Raw genomic sequence first — 16885 nt, forward strand, 5'->3', positions numbered from 1 at the left:
CCTGAAATGAAAATAATCATACTTAGAATAGGCCCACTAAAATAAATGGAGCTTATGTTAGTCTTGGCCAACTTCAGTCCCACTGTGTTTAGTAGGGCCACAAGAATGAATCGGGTAATGTTTGACTGAGACAAACACAATTGGAAACAAGTGCACTGTACATAAGTGTGTGTGTGAGTGTGTGTGTGTGTGTGTGAGAGAGAGAGAGAGAGAGAGAGAGACACACACAGAGAGAGAAGGTGGGGATATGTTTTAGCACCCTATTATTGTGGCACATTCAGTTCTGTTACCAGGTAATGGGTAGAATGGCTGTAAACAGTGAACCCAAAAAAGAGAGTTACAGGTAAGTGGGTATGGGATTTCTTAATTCCCACTGATTTCTGTGGAGCTGAGATTACACCAGCTGCCTAAATCTTAGGCCTCAAGATAAATAGACCACTGATCCAGTTTCAATAAGCAATGTTTCCAACCCACCTTGCATTTTCTATATACTGTGGTAGTGCATAGCCTCTTTTCAAAGTTCATAAACCAGATGTCTCAAAGATAACCAGAAGTTATGTAGCACTGTTTCTTAGCAGAGATATGGGGCTAGTTTTCTCTATTTAACTCATTGCATTTGCATGTAATTGAAAGGTGCAAATGCCTCGCCTCCCCATGAACGCCTGTTAACCCTTAGGCAAAGTTTTGGTCCTTGTCATTGCCCTTCATGTGGCTATTTGTGTAGTGAAAAAAATGAAACTAACGTCAAAAATACACCCTGACCTCTAGAAACCACTTTCTGAATATCTGGATCTTACCTGAAATTGATAGCTTATACTAGAATATGCATTATTAGCACCACATGTAGCATTTCCTCTGATTTTTACTTAGTATGTATTAAACTATTTCTATACATTTTAACTAGAGCACATTTTCCACAAAATTTATCAGAGAACTTTTAAAAATCTATTATTGCCTTTTTTAAAAAAAAACACACACAACTTTCCTAAATCCTCAGAACAAATTTCATATTTTTGTATGACAATAACAAATACATCATTGCTTTAATTAAGTGTTTCTCAAACTATGGGTAAAGACCTACCAATGGGTCTCAGTGCTGCAGACTGCTCAGTGCCTCTTTGTTTGACCACCCTGTATCATGGCTACACCATGCACACTGCATAGTCAGGTGTCAGTGGGAGTTGGTTAGAGAGCAAAGCTAATATTTTTTTTTAATAATAAGTTCAAAAACTGGGAATAAAGAAGAAGGGAATATGAGGGGTAAGCTGTTATAGGAGGAAGTGGATGTAAAGGCACCAGGAGGGAGGAATGAATGAAACTGGCAGTTGGAGATAGGGTACAATTTGAAAGGAGAAGAAATGAGAGGAGATGGGTAAGAAGACTGTGAGGGAAGAAGAAGAAAAATGAAAGAAACAGTTTTCTCAACTTAGATCAGGGGTCCATAACCTTTTTGGGTAGCTATGTTTTGAGATAGTATCATGGGGCATTCTCACAAAATGGCTGCCATGAGGAGCTTGCTCATTCAAATGGCTGCCATAATAGCATAGCCAGTCACAAAACACTCATTGCTCAGAAGGCAAACTGGTGAGACAAATAGAAAAGTAACTTGCCCAAGAACCTAAGTACAAGACAAAGGTAGGGGTCTGAGCTCCAAAATACAAAACTGCTCTTTTGAACTCAAGTGGAGGTTTTGAACCGAAATAAAGGGCAACAATTTGAGTTGCAGCATGTCAATTTCACAGCTAATTTTTTCCTTTATAATAATCTTAAGAAGTAAAATTAAAATCAGAATCGGCAGGGATCTTGGTGGGCACCAAGAGCGGTGTCCGTGGGCGCACTGGGAGAAGTCAGCTACACTTAAGCAGTGAGAATTTTGGCCTTATTAGATATTCCAACTTGATGGCATTGAAATATTTCGACTTGATAAAACTGCCTTGATTGTTAAGTTTTCATGAAAGAATTAGATTAGCTAGTATCACAAATTCTTAGAGGTTTTTAGCCTATTTCTCAGGGTCTTTCAGAAGAAGCTGTAAAAACTCAGCATTCAGAGCAGAATTAAGAGGGCAGGTTAATTTTGCCTGGCTTGTGAGATTGCTCAAGCACCCACCTTCCCCTGCATCAGCTCTATCATGAGGCATCAGCTCCTATCAGCCCCTTCCCTTGCCCGGCCATACGTTATCCTTTGCCCCACTACCAGGCACCACTAAGCTCTGTCTCATCCCAGCAGGCTCCCTGGCTCTGCCCTCTACAGGTCAGGATCTGAGCCTGAGTAGCCTAGCAACCTTACATATCATCCGCTACTAATAAAAACTGACATTCACTTTAAATGATAGGACCATTTTTATTTAGTTCCTGAGTATAAAAAGCATCAAGAAACAGTCCATTACAAACACCATCTGCATCCTTACAAACATACAGACTTAAAAATACACACAAGTGATTATTTCCCTTGCATTAGATCAATTGAGATTTGGTGTCATTCCACCGTATATTTTGGCAGGTACAAAATCTCCAACTATTTTTTTAATTGAGGATTAATGAAACCACACTGTGATTCCAACCCAAAACAAAAGTTCAAGGCAACATCTTGCTGCTGGTGAATTTTGCTCTTTTACAGAGCCCCTGATTATTATTTTTGCATAATATCCAACTTTGGGTTAATGAACCATTTTTCAGTAATAACTACAAAAGTGTAAGAGGACATTATCACATTTTGGAAACCAAATAAAATTCTTCATGCAGGTAAATTTACCTGTGCAAAGGTGGGCTTACCTATGCCTATGGTAGTCCCCACTAGTAAATAAGTGTGTATCTGATGGTGCAGTGCAATCCTATGTATGTGAATTGTGTTCGTTGGGGCTTACTTCTTGGTAAGTGGTGCAAAGGATTTCAGCCTTATTTTAGTATCATACTTAAGACTGTAGGATGAACATTGTCCCCACTGAAGCATATATGGAGGGTTGAATCTGGGCTTAACCTTCTCTTGGCAGAAGGGCTTCTCTCATAGAAGGTGCCTTCCCTCCTACACCACAGGTCACCCCATTCAGCAGGGCCCTTTGACTCTCTGTAGCATTTTCAGGGGCAGCTGTGGGGAGGAGAGGGTGGGGAAGTCTAATTCTGCCAGCCCTTAACTCTGGATCGGACGCAAATAATGTAAAATGGATTGCTAAGGCTTTACACTGAGTTGAACTTTATGATTAATATCTCTTGCAATGGACCAACCAGCTACTCAAATTGACCAAGTTTGGCCAGGGTGATGGACTGAATTATTGTAGGCTTTCAGGACTACTTCCAGCTTTGATTTCCAGCAACCATAGCTTTATAATCAGCAATCTTCCATCTTGTAAATAAGGAACTTTTTGGGTTACACTTTTTGAGGGACATACTTGTTTCAGACACATCATTTACTTTTTGATCTGTATATATTTTGGGTATGTTCAGGCTAGGAATGAGTGGGACCAGTAGATTCCATTCCAAAATGTTTAGATAGAGTCTTCCAAAATTCTAGAGCAGGTTGTATCATCTGGAATGGGACTCTCTACTCATGATCGAAGGATTGCAATAGTGCTTGTACTCTGCATGCCATAGGGACCATGTTAGGACTCACCTTGTCTGCTATGAGCCCTCTAGTGCACTTGGTTATATTGTTACCCACTCAGAGCACTACAGGGCTCAGGGTTTATGAGGGAAGTTCTAGCATGGTCAAAGGGGTCTTCCCCAAACCACACTAGGTCTTGCCCTTTTGTGCTCCGAGGCCTTAGGAAACTCAGAGCATCTCCACCGCTTTGATGCACTGGAGGCTTCCAGACATGGGAGATGAGCATTGCATAGCTAACAATGTTCTGGACCAGGCTATACTCACCTCCCATGAAAGAACTAAGTCCTACAACCGCCCCAAAAACACATCTGCTCCAACCTGGCCCAGAGTCTAATAGAACTCCCTCTACCCCATTCTTTCCCCCCAAAATTGACAGTCACTATTTAGGCTCCACTTCCTGTTTATTTACATGAAAGTACTCATTTAGTTAATTTAAAAATTATATTGTGTTATCAATATTAAGGCAGCTAATACTGTTATAAAATGTATAAACAAACATTTCAATTAATTTTATAAATTAAAATTTATTACTTCAGGAAGAAAGTACAAACCTTCCTGCAATTGCCCTTTCCCCAGCTACTGTGTTGGTCTCCATTATTTTGATATTTGGCTGAAGCCTATGTTGTGGAAAGAAATCCATTTACCATATCCATATTGCTAATGCCTTCTGCTACATTTCTTTTTTTGGAGTTGGTGGGGGAGAGGTCAATGAGTGTTTCTGGTCTTATGGAATCCTGATCATGATGTCATCTCATATTAGACATAGGACGCTGCATCAAAGCTTTTGAAGAACGTGCAAGCATTAGTGCATGTGTGTAAATTCAGTGTTACTGGGGGTGGGTGGGGTGGCACCATACCTGAGCCTGGAGTTCTGAGATGAGGAACCACACAGGTCTGGGAAACGGGCAAAGGTTAGTACTGATGTTAGGGGCAAAATAAAATGAAATGAAGTAAGGATTGCTGGTGCAGATATATTATGTAATGAAAACACAACGGCATCACTGCAATCCTATATTCACTTACTTGGGAGTAAGCCCAGCTGAACTCAATGGGCCTTATTTCTGAGTAGACATGCATAGGATTGCACTGTATATTTTTGATAATAAGATTTGGTAGTTAAGCATTCCTATTTTATGCTGGTTAGTGCTCAATGAGTACCACAAAGCAAAGATTCTTTCGGTTGGATCTAGAGAAGTGTCCCCTTTGGGAAGAAGTGTGCGCCTCTGATGGAGAAAACTCCTCCATGGGGGAAGCATCTTCAGATCCAGCCCTTTGGGTTTTGAAAAGGTAATAATCTGAAATCAAACCTTTAAAGTAAAATACAAATAGAATATATATATATATATATATATATATATATATATATATATATATATAATTTTAAACCATAAAATGTGATGTTTAACATTTGACAACATCCCTTTCATATTAATTCGAACTGTAAAACAAAAACACATTTGAAAAAATTAGCTAACACCACAGCAAAAATAGATCAGAAAACCACAGCTCAAATATTAAGTGGATTTCAGTGCACAACCCATTTGATATTGCACAGTCCATGGCAAACAGTATTTCAGCTTTTAACATTATATTATTGCTGCTCAATTCAAAAGAAAATATACTCCTAGCACTTAAATAAGAATGCCACTCAGGAATCAAATGGCAAATGCGCAAATTATGTAATATTGCTTCTGTGCTATCTACTTCTTAACTGTGTCACGCAACCCACAGATCTGTTTGGGACTACGCCGGCACTCTATAAGGGGTGGTGATACTGTACCTTGTAGAAGTACCACACTCAAATCCCCACTGTGCTAGCAGAGCCCAAATCTGGTATATACCCAAACCTGCACAGGTATTACATAGCAATACCATGCAACTAATAAGCCCCCAACCTTATGTGATATAGCCTTCACTGATAGAACAAGTACACAGAGGGGATGGGAAGCAAAATGGTAGCTGGCATTGTGCTGGATGCTCCACCTGCTAAAAGGTATTAGGGATGGCAGGAGTTGAGTTACTACAGCTCTGTGCTAGAACAACCTCCCTTCCTGATATCATTTAGCACCTTTTTGCTACGAGGAATTAGAGCATCTTTTTTCTACTTCCAACCATGAATCACTGGTTTTAGGAACTGCCAGAATATTTTCTTTTTTTGGGAAAAAAACTTTTAAAACCTTTTGTTGGTCTTGTAACTCAATGCTTCTACAGCAGCCTTCCCCCAACCTAGTGCCTTCCAGATGTTTTGGACTACACCTCCCAGAATTTTTGACCTTTAGCCACGCTGATGGGAGTTGAAGTCCAAAACCTCTGGAGGGCACCAGGTTGAGGAAGATTGTTCTAGAGAGTAAACCAACTTGAGTCTTTCTCACACTTGGTTAAAGTATGAGTATGGAGGGAAAAGATCAGTCTAGACTTAACAGATATGTCAGGCAATCTCAAGTAGAGCCCAATCTAAAATCTCCTGGCTGTTATGATGCAAAGGGTCTTATCTAGACCATAAAAATGCTTAATTAAGTGCATCCTCTCCTCACTTCTTAAAAAACCCCGATTGCATATCCATAGTTCCCTTATTTTTACAGCAACATTGACCTTGTCACTGAATAGTCTTTGGGAGAAAATGTCCAAAGTTCCTAAAGACAACCATTGAGCAATAACAATTTCATCTATATTGATTATCCTCCATGGGAATGCCTCTATTCCTATGATCATGGACTCGCTGAAATCAGTGGGACTTAAGTTAGTCATCCCCCATTAATTTCAATGGTCTACTGTTAGTATGACTAAATCTGGATCCAACCCACTGTTCCAGTCAGAGAAATTTTAAAAAGTGACACTCTCTCTTGAGAGAGAGAGAGAGAGAGAGAGAGAGAGAGAGAAACACTCATGTGGCAGTGGGTTGGTGGAAGACTTTCTTCATTACCTGTTTAACTGTCCTATTTCCTCTACTGTTCAAATGAAGTTTTTAGAGCCTGTCCTTACAGGGAAAAATGCTTCATTTGATTTGGTGAAAACCATTTTTTTATTTTGTTTATATCACATAATAAGGCAACTTTATTGGCTGTGATGGACTTTGGTCTTATAGCAAGTAACCTTCGACCCAATTTATTACTGTATATGAGGAGTGATAAGTAAGTTTTATTGACTTTGAACTATCAATGATGTGTTTTTATTGCTCTTATTGCAATGTACTTTTATCACATTCTTTGTTAATTTTTGCTATATCTTGCTGTAACCAAAGGTTGTAACAATAAAATTGTATTCATTACTTCATACACACATACTTACAAAAATAGAATGAATGCATTTTGTGTTTCCCTGAAAATACAAATTTTAAAATCGCCTTATTTCAAAAGCGATCAGACATTTTCACTTTATTCATTTTTAGACACGAAATATGTTTAGTTAGGAAAGATCCGGTTCAAAACCCAGGCATTTCAACTATAGTTCCAAGATAGAATGTTGCAACTGCTTTTGAAGCTAGAATTATACCTTGAAATTCCATTGATTGTTATTTCAGTGCTTCTGTGTCTGACCAGCTTTTTATACTCAGATATCTTAGAAAATCCTTCCTCAACCTGGTGCCCTCCAGACTGCAACTCCTATCATGCCCAGGGAAAAGCTGTCTCAGAAATTCACTATAGTCTATTCTTGCTATTAGGCAAAAGTGCTTACATCCATATTATATCACTACAATTTTATATTTTTTATTAATACGGCTGTCAAACACTATAATCTCAAACATTTTTACCACTGGAATTACTAGCAATGCTGGTGCAACTATCAGTTTGTTCATCTGAAGCATTCATAGCCTTAGAATTAGGCTATGACAGACATGTGTGTATAGCACTACACCATGGCTGTGTTTGCATGGCACTTTAAGTCAAGAATTGTGGCTTACACTGCAATGTGAACAAGCAGCATTTGCTCCTGCTTTGTTCCTCACTTCATAGGAATGGGTAAATAAACGAGGAAGGGATAGCTTCATGTTCCTTCGGAACCCAAGATTTACAGTTAAATGTGCCAAAACAAGTCAGGATCTTAAGTCAGCTTTAAACCAGAATTGGCTTACAAATCCTGCCATGCTTGGGCACATTTAATCATAACCTCAGATTCAGATATAACATAAAACTATTCCTTCCTGTTTTGTTTAAGTGCTCTTGTGAAAGGAGGAGCAATTGGGCTGTGTAAAACAGCACACTGCTTGTGCACATTGTGGTTTATTAAGCCAGGATTCCTGGCTTAAAGTGACATGCAAACATGGCCAGTTCTGGAGCTAGTCATGTTTTATTCCTAACAGCATTTAAGAGCAAAAGATTGTGCCAGTGCTAAATTCTAAAAATAAGTGCTTCAAGAATTATTCTGCAAATATGATTATCATGGTCATTTGATAAACTCTCTCTTACTGGATAGGTTTTGCTAAATTATGGAACGATAGAATGAATTTTTGGGGAAAGAAGCCCTTGTGCATACGTTGTCATTTTAAATTAAATGCTTCCATTTACTAATTCCAAACTTGGCTCTGCTATGTGCACATCCCGATTCTAAATGCACTGGGTAGAAATAAAATCTAATAAAATCAATGAAATTTACTTCTGCATGGAGCCTTGAGGCTTCAAGCACCAATCAGGTTCTGAAATATCCTTTACTACAAAGGACCCGGAGATAAGGAGGACAGCTTCCGCATCAAGGCACAAATCAATGTAAGCAGACTTTTATAAACACCCCCAAACTGCTTAAACAGGCAGCTGACATAGCGCGCATTTCATGCCATGTGTATTATGTGATCACACAGCAACACAGTGGTTGAGTAATGCATAGGTGTGAGCAATCGCCTTGCCAAAAATCTAGTGTGACAACCATCCACAAATTGCCTTCTATCTAATTGCTGCTATCCTGCATGTAAAGCAGAAATCCAGAATAAATGCATCCATGTTAAAATACTTTGATTCCACAGAACCAAATGCAAATTCCATCCCCTTTGCAGCACTTTTTTTTTAAAAAAGAAACAAACAGCAGAAGCAACAACCCTTTAAAATAGTTATATACACTTCCAACCTATAAAATCAAAAGCAAATCTCTTGTCTCTTAGCCCTTTGATTGTGAACCATGTTTGTATTGGGTACAGCATTGCATAGTTGTTTTTGTTTATTTGAATAAACAAAATGGCTTGTGGAAAATTGGCACACAGTCCAGAATTGTTAGTGTTCCTATGATAGTTATGTGCCTTTCTGTATAGACCTACATGTTAGCATGGTTTTAGAATTATTGCACAAGAAAGCTTCAAACACATTTGTCAGTGTAGTGCTCACCTGTATATATAAATAATAGTGTCTCTTAAAAATATAATTTGAAAAGATACAGTATATAAATATTACATATATTCAAGGCTATGGGAAATCACTTCCATCGTAGATCACTGGGCGTTGAACAGCTAAGTGGAAAAATACTCTCTTTGAGATAAACCTGTAGGGGCAAAAATAAACATAAGAAATATTTGTTGAGTTGAAACTGAGAAAGGGACTTTCAGCAGGTGTAATCTAACCTCCTTTGCATATGCTCCCCCCACCTGCCCAATTCATACACTCCAGCTGCTGCACCAACCTGGAGAAAGTGTTGTCGAATATAAGAATGTAGATCCCAGCATTTCTGACTTTCACCTTTCCTCGTATGGTTTCCTTATGAGAGTTGCAGCGGGTCATAGGAATAAGAACCTGCATGAGCAAAATGAGAACTAAAGTTCTGCCCAGAGGAACTGTGCCATGATCAAAGGAATCCTTTTTTTAAGGCGTGTTTTCAACCAATTTCATTAAATAATTAACTGATTACATGTACATCTTGCAGAGGCTTAATGAAGTTTTTACAGATTGAAAGGTAGAGAAAAATACAGCGATAAAAGAGGACTAATCAAGGATGGAGGTTTTTGTGCAAAAATCACTCTTTTGGGCTGTGCCATGTGTGCTGAACCTGCTAGCATATTTCCCCCCAAATTGCTGCCCTCCAGATGTCACAGCTCCCAGCATTCCTGTATACTGGCCATGTTGCCTAGGACTGATGGGAGTTGAAGTCCGAAACATCTGGAAGGCCCCAGGCTGGGGAAGCCTGTGCTAGCTTGCACGGAGGCTGCAATCTTATGCACATTTATCATTGAACACAATGAGGCCTTCTTCTGAGTAAACATGCAAGGGATTGTATTGTGAATCAATGACGAATACTCAGAAGGAAACTCCATCTGGGATCTAATGAGCTCTTTCAGGTGTGCCCAAGACTTTGGGCATGCCTCGGCAGATTTTCCCTTTGGAATAGCTGAGCCCCACTTCCCATACATATCACCCCGATTGGGAATTGCTCTCATTTCCAAAGCAGCTTGCCATATAGCACGGGAAAGCTGACATCCAAGATGCCAAGCCCCATTGGGAACATGGAAGAAACTATACGCAAATCTTTGGATCTTGACCTCCACCTGGATCATCCTTAGGTAGGTGAGCTTCAAATTATGTCAAGTTATCTTAATTCATGATGGGGCTAATCCCGCCCTTCCCTTATATGCACAGGAGGGCTGCTAATGGCTGGTGGTGATCAACAGTGGAGTCCTGGACATGGGGTGACACATGTGGGAGGTGAGGCTTCCCTGGAGGCTAGATTGCCTCTCGATGAATTAGGGCAGCTCAAATGCTGCTTTTAAGAAAGGTCAATGAAAAATAAAACACCTGCAAGCTATTTGGACAGCACAACTGCAGCTTATACTAGCCAAAGTGCAGTTGGCAAATTTGTGCACTCATTTTCACAGACAAAGCAGTGTTCCCACCCCAGATGATACTGTCATAATTGTGCACGATGCTTTACAGAATATGATGTGTGACCAGGAGTTCTCTTTCCAGCTGGGAAAACACGTAGGAACATAAGAAGCTGTGTTATACTGAGTCCACTTCCCAATCTTGTCTAGTTTGGCTCTTACTGTTGTGGTTTTCTCCCCAAAGGGTCTTGGGACTAGTAGTTTGAAGAGGACCATAAGAATTCATTGGTCCACCTAGCCCAGTCTTGTCGACACTGACTGGCAGCAGCTCTCCAAGGTTACAGGCAGGATTCCTTTCCTCACCTTTCCTAGAGAAGCCATGGATCGAAACGGGGACCTTCTGCATGCAAAGCAGGTGCTCTGTCACACTGAGCTACGGCCCCTCCCACCTTTGATCCTGTACCAGAAAATGTTGCCTGTCTAATGTTGCAGTGATGTCATTTCCTAGCAAGATTTCTGGGGTCTCTGACAGCTGACGTCTGGGAGCTGGAGGACTTTTTTCTGTCTAAACATGCATAGCATTGCACCCTAAGTGCAAAGCCAAAGGTAGTTCTGGGAAGGAAAATGATTGCTGTCAGGATGCGGTTGCCTTACTTTACACTGATCAAGAGGGGCTTCCTCTGATTCTTGGTACACCACGCTGAACGATATGCTCTTTGGGTCTGATGAAAACACCCAACTTATTGTAAGGCCAGTTTCCTCCGCAGTGATGGGAATAACGCTGTACGTATTGGACTTAATGAACAGTTCTCTGTTAGCTTCTCCAAAATTTAATATCTCCTCCACAGTGAGGGGAAGTTTTTGCCTGAAAAGAAAAGAAGAAGAAAAAAAGGGGGGAAAGACATGTGAGAACACGCTGTTGGACTGATGATGCACATGAACAGGAGATAAGAAATGTGGGGCCTCATTTCTTTCTCACAGCAGCTTTGCCTATTGTAAAAACTCAAACTCAAGGCCAACATCACAAGGTACAAATCAGCGTGAACCCACCGGTGTCTTTCTTTCATGGGTTCACAGTGAGTCCCGCATGTTGTGAAAGGAAAACACAGTGGGATGCACGGATGGTTTGGGTCCAGTGAGATCCAATCCGTGAACGTTACAGAAAGATGTGTAGCAGTACCCTTAATTTCTGATTTGGTCCACTTTGGAGGAGCCTCACTTCAATTTGGACATATCCTGAAACGGTCCAAACCAGCCCAATTCAGTTCGGGATTTGTCCAAATCCAAAGCTCACCCTTATCCACTGGAGTCCTGCCCAAGTATGCAGGGCACAAATGGAGCATTTAGGATGTAATCCTATACACCAGGGGTGTTGAACCTCAGGTCCGGGAGCTAATGTGGCCCTCCCGGGGTCCCAATCTGGCCCTCAAGTGTTCCCCAGATGGCCACACCCCTTTCCTTTGGCCCCACCCTTCTCTTCCCAGACCAGCAATTGCTGGGTTTTTTCCTGGCTTTTCCCCCCATTGTAAAACATGGCCATGCTTCTCCTAAGGCTCAGTTACTGGCAGTAAGAGCTTTAAGTTAAATTGGGTGGCTATTTTGACTCTGTCCCTTTTGTCTTTTAGTCCCACCCGTCATTGGAATGCAGTCCCTGAGAGCTTCTCTGAAATTTAATTCAGCCGTCAGGTTGAAAGAAGATTGACACCCCTGCTATACACACATCCATGCATGTAAGCCCATGGAACGGAATGGGACTTACTTCTGACAGGACCTAATTGGGTTGTGTTATTAGTCTTTAAAAACTAGAGACGAAGTAATGGGGTTTGCTTACATTAGTTCTCCTGACTTCAGCAAACATATCTCTGCATCTTGGGCCATTTGCAAGTCGTCGGACTCTTCAAATGTTGAGGAATTGTGTGTGCTGTTTCTGAGGCAAAGAGAAGAGGAGATTATCATCAAATATTTCCCAAAATAGTATATGGCAAACCCCAATATTTCTGTATTAAAAAAAAAGGTATACCCCATTTCTCATATGCAAAAGAACTTCATGATGGCTTACAATAATTGACAGAAAAACAAATGAGGCAGGGCTTATCATCCACTTATCAATCGAATTGCACACTTAGCAAAGATCCTGTACATGTCCACTGAAATGAAGGGCCAACTGAGTCCAATGCAGATCACTTCCAGAGGGAGAGGCGGGTAACAAATTATTATTATTATTATTATTATTATTATTATTATTATTATTATTATTAGTATAGGTTAAGTGTGCAGCTCACTCCCAGGTTGAGTGTGTAAATATCTGCTTTAGTACTAAGTAAAGTGGTAAGTACTTTATCTGATGAGATCTTATTTTTGTTATTCCACTAGAAAGAAAGAACCACTCGCCCCCAGGGGGAAGGGAAACTGACATCAAGGCAATTTGAGGGGCAAATCAAAGGTTATTCATCACTCATCCTTAAAGACCTGATTAACAGAAAACAACAAAATGGGCTGAAAGAGGGAGTGGTTGATTTAAAGGCACAGGGGGCTTTAAAACACACTTGCAGTTATCATACACATGCAAAATTGTCACAAATCAGATCTAGAAAACATAGTAGGGTTACGCAGAAAAGTCAGGTTGCTTACCTGTAACTGGAGTTCTTCGAGTGGTCACCTGTGCATTCACACATATGGGTTTTGCGCCTGTGGAGCGACCTAAATCGGAAAACTTCCATAGCTGAGGAATTAGGCAGGAACCCTTCCCCCACCGTCCAATTGTGCATGCTCCAATGAGTTCCCACCTAATCCCTCAGTTTGAAGGAGATCAACTATTGTGGCTTGTCTAGGAAATGAGAGACCTTTGGCACCAACATCGATACCATCAGGTTCAGTCAAGGCACTGATATAGGCACCAAAGTGGAGACAGTGGGATGGGCTGTGTGACTGCGCAGATGACCACTCGAAGAACTCCAGTTACAGGTAAGCAACCGGACTTTCTTCTTCGTGGTCTCTGTGTATCATACATATGGGCAAGTACCAGTTACATGGTGGAGGGTCAGTGTCCTAATGCAGAATCTCAGACAGCACTGCACAACCAAATGCACAATCTTGATGTGCCCTTACATTGAGCATGTAATGACTGACAAAAGTTAAAGGTGTAGACCATGTGGCAGCCTTGCATAGATCACGGACAGACACTAGTGCAAATTCACTCCTTAGAAAACACTGCTAAGATGGAGCCAAAATATTGGGAGGGACCATAGCTCAATGGTAGAGCATCTGCTTTGTATGAAGAAGGTCCCAGATTTAATCTCCAGAATCTTCAGGTAGGGCTGGAAAAACTCCTGCCTGAGCTGCTGCCAATCAGTGTCGATAATACTGGGCTAGATGGACCAAGTATAATTCAGCTTCCTATGTTCCTAATATGGAGAAAATCAATCAGCTTCAATAGTTTTTTAAAAAACTAATTTGATATAAAAAGAAAGCACTAGATGGCAGCAGATTGCGAAGTCGTTCCGATCCTCTGTCTTGCAAAAGAACTCACAACGTTTTTTCTCAGATGGCTAGTGCAGCGCTTCGCTGTTTTCCTTGTTTCTTCTGACCCGATGTACACTTTACGTGGCAACTTGGGTATTTGACAAAACGTTTGCTGCAGTGAAGCCACTGAGCTGGATTCAGTCTAAGCCACTTGAGTTTATGTCCCATGAAACTCAATGAGCCTTAAGGTAAGCCAGGCTAATTTTTCACACTGATTTCAATGGGACCTCGAGTGTGACTAATTTAGTCTGGACCAACCCATAATGTGCGAAGTGGGAGAGGTACTTACCTCCAAACACTCAGCACACATCCACAGAGAAACGGCAGGCAACTGTGGCTCTTTGGCAGATCTCCACTGTGTGTCCCTGAGTGTTTGGGGATGTGCACCTTCCATCATTGCATCAATTGGTTTGTTTATCTGTAGCAGCACCCACCCTCTGGAAAACCTTCCCTCGTGCAGTTCAGGAGGCGGAAAATGTAACATCCTTTAAACGCCTCCTGGAAACTTATCTTTTTAGACAGGCTTTCCTTGGACTATAACTTATTCCGGTTTTATATGATATTTTTTAATTTTTAAATCTTGACTAGAGATGTGAAGGCCTGGAAAAAAACCGGAAAAATTCGGGGGGGGGGGGAACTGTTTTTTCCTGAAGCCTTTTTTGGGGTTTTTTTAAAAAAAAATTGAAAAAAAATGAAGAAAAAATGGATTATGGAATGTTTTATTTTAGCATGATGAAGAAAATAAGACAAGGTGTTCAGATATTTACTTAGAATCATAGAATAGCAGAGTTGGAAGGGAGGAATCCACCCTAAAGCATCCCTGAAAGATGGTTGTCCAGCTGCCTCTTGAATTCCTCTAGTGTGGGAGAGCCCACAACCTCCCTAGGTAACTGATTCCATTGTCGTACTGCTCTAACAGTCAGGAAGTTTTTCCTGATGTCCAGCCGGAATCTGGCTTCCTTTAACTTGAGCCCGTTATTCCGTGTCCTGCACTCTGGGAGGATCGAGAAGAGATCCTGGCCCTCCTCTGTGTGACAACCTTTTAAGTATTTGAAGAGTGCTCTCATGTCTCCCCTCAATCTTCTCTTCTCCAGGCCAAACATGCCCAGTTCTTTCAGTCTCTCTTCATAGGGCTTTGTTTCCAGACCCCTGATCATCCTGGTTGCCCTCCTCTGAACACGCTCCAGCTTGTCTGCGTCCTTCTTGAATTGTGGAGCCCAGAACTGGACACAATACTCTAGATGAGGCCTAACCAGGGCCGAATAGAGAGGAACCAGTACCTCACGTGATTTGGAAGCTATACTTCTATTAATGCAGCCCAAAACAGCATTTACCTTTCCAAATGATTTCTAAAAACTATGCACAATATCAGATTCTTATAATTTCTGTGCACCAAGGACAAGCAAGTCCTAGGTTGCAAACTAAAACTTCAACTCTCAAATGCAAGAGCCAGATGAAACTGATATAGCTCAGAAAATGAATCTGATTGACTTGTTATATGTTATGATTTTAACTGCCCCCACCCCATTATTGTGAATTTAACAAAACAGAACGGAAAATAAATTGCGGAAAAGAAAAAAAAGAACAATTACATACATAGGAATGTCTTAATTGTTTCCATCAGATACACCATTCTTAACACACAAAAGGGGGGGGGGGGCAAGAGAGTTATGCATAGGTTTCAAGAAAAGCAGACGAAATATAATGACATATCTTTTTATACAGGCTTTCCCTGGACTATAACTTATTCTGGTTTTATATGATATTTTTAAATTTTTTAAAGTTTTAAATCTTTACTTGTAAATCTTAACTTGTTGTATGTTATGATTTTAATTGTAAACTGCCCAGAGAGCCTTGGCTATTGGGCAGCATAAAAATGCAACACATAAATAAATAAAATAAAAATGTATGAATTTAAGATATTTGTATACTGCCTCTCATAACAAAATCCTCTCAAGGCAGCTTCCAAAGATTCATAGACTACAGCAAATGCCACTGGTGCATCTCATTCTACACTACCACGGAAAGCATCCGCCCAACCGTCGCTGCATAAACCATATATTTTGCCTGTGCACAAAATACACCTGCATCCAAATTACTGATTAGGAAATACTAAAGACCTAAACTTTCTGGTTCTTCCAAGAAATAGAAGTCTCAATGTTCTTCAAGAGAGTCAAGAGCTGGATACGGTTCCAATAACAACAAAAAACATCTGTATGGGAGTTTCAAGAGTTCAAAGTATTTCACTTGTATCATCTTGTTGTAATCCACTTGTATCATCTAGTTGTAATCCCTGTAAAGCAAGTCAATGTCTGGCAGATAGGGGGAGTGAGGCTGAGAAAGGGTGTTTGCCTAAGGCAGGGATGGAGAACAACATGGAGGCAGGGGACACCAGCATGAGGGTGGGTGCTATTGAGACAGAATCCAGGACTAGATAGACCTTTGGACTGATCCAGCACAACTCTTGTTAATTTCTTATTATGCAATCCCCTAGTAGAAAACTAAAGTAATACAGCAGTGATCCAGGTTTACCACTTCAGTGAGAATTACACCACAGTGCTGACCTACTTTTCTTTATTGGCACACTTTTATATATCAAATGCATTTGATCTTTTCCTGTGATAACACACTGAGGTTTAAAAAGAAACACAAGGAAGAAAAACACACACCACACAGACAATGAACATTGTTACTTGCTCTTCTCAATTGGTTAGGCTTGACATTTGAAACTACAGCAAACGTATGCAAAAAAAAAAAAAGCCTTAAAAATGACAGAAAGATGTTCTGATATCTGGAATGACTAGTCACTGCTCATTTCCCAAAAGCTGTGTCAGTATGGATGATATGACTGCTTAATAAATTGTTGTAGATGATCAGATTAATGCAGGCGTGGTTGAAATATTGTCAAATATTGACTGCTGCTGCATATCAGGTGTCAAATGTTATCAGATATGACAGCTACTTGTCAGATGCTCTTTAAAAATGTGACAATGCTGTATACTAGTAGCTATCAGATTGACCGCTATTGC

The 16885-nt window shown here is 40.5% G+C and overlaps 1 protein-coding gene across 1 annotated transcript in view; it reads right to left on the minus strand.

The window, feature by feature from the left end:
* Nucleotides 1-4981: 4981 nt before the first annotated feature.
* FYCO1 (FYVE and coiled-coil domain autophagy adaptor 1) overlaps nucleotides 4982-16885 on the minus strand; it is a 59550-nt gene continuing 47646 nt past the window's right edge. Inside the window, exons 15-18 of the mRNA XM_063124023.1 lie at nucleotides 12166-12261; nucleotides 10989-11199; nucleotides 9203-9312; nucleotides 4982-9064 (exon numbers count right to left, since the gene is read on the minus strand). Coding sequence (XP_062980093.1) covers nucleotides 8989-9064; nucleotides 9203-9312; nucleotides 10989-11199; nucleotides 12166-12261 — 493 coding nt within the window. The 3' untranslated portion in view covers nucleotides 4982-8988. The remainder of the gene's footprint in view (nucleotides 9065-9202; nucleotides 9313-10988; nucleotides 11200-12165; nucleotides 12262-16885) is intronic.

This window comes from Elgaria multicarinata, chromosome 1, assembly GCF_023053635.1.
Source record: "Elgaria multicarinata webbii isolate HBS135686 ecotype San Diego chromosome 1, rElgMul1.1.pri, whole genome shotgun sequence".
Lineage (NCBI taxonomy): Eukaryota > Metazoa > Chordata > Lepidosauria > Squamata > Anguidae > Elgaria > Elgaria multicarinata.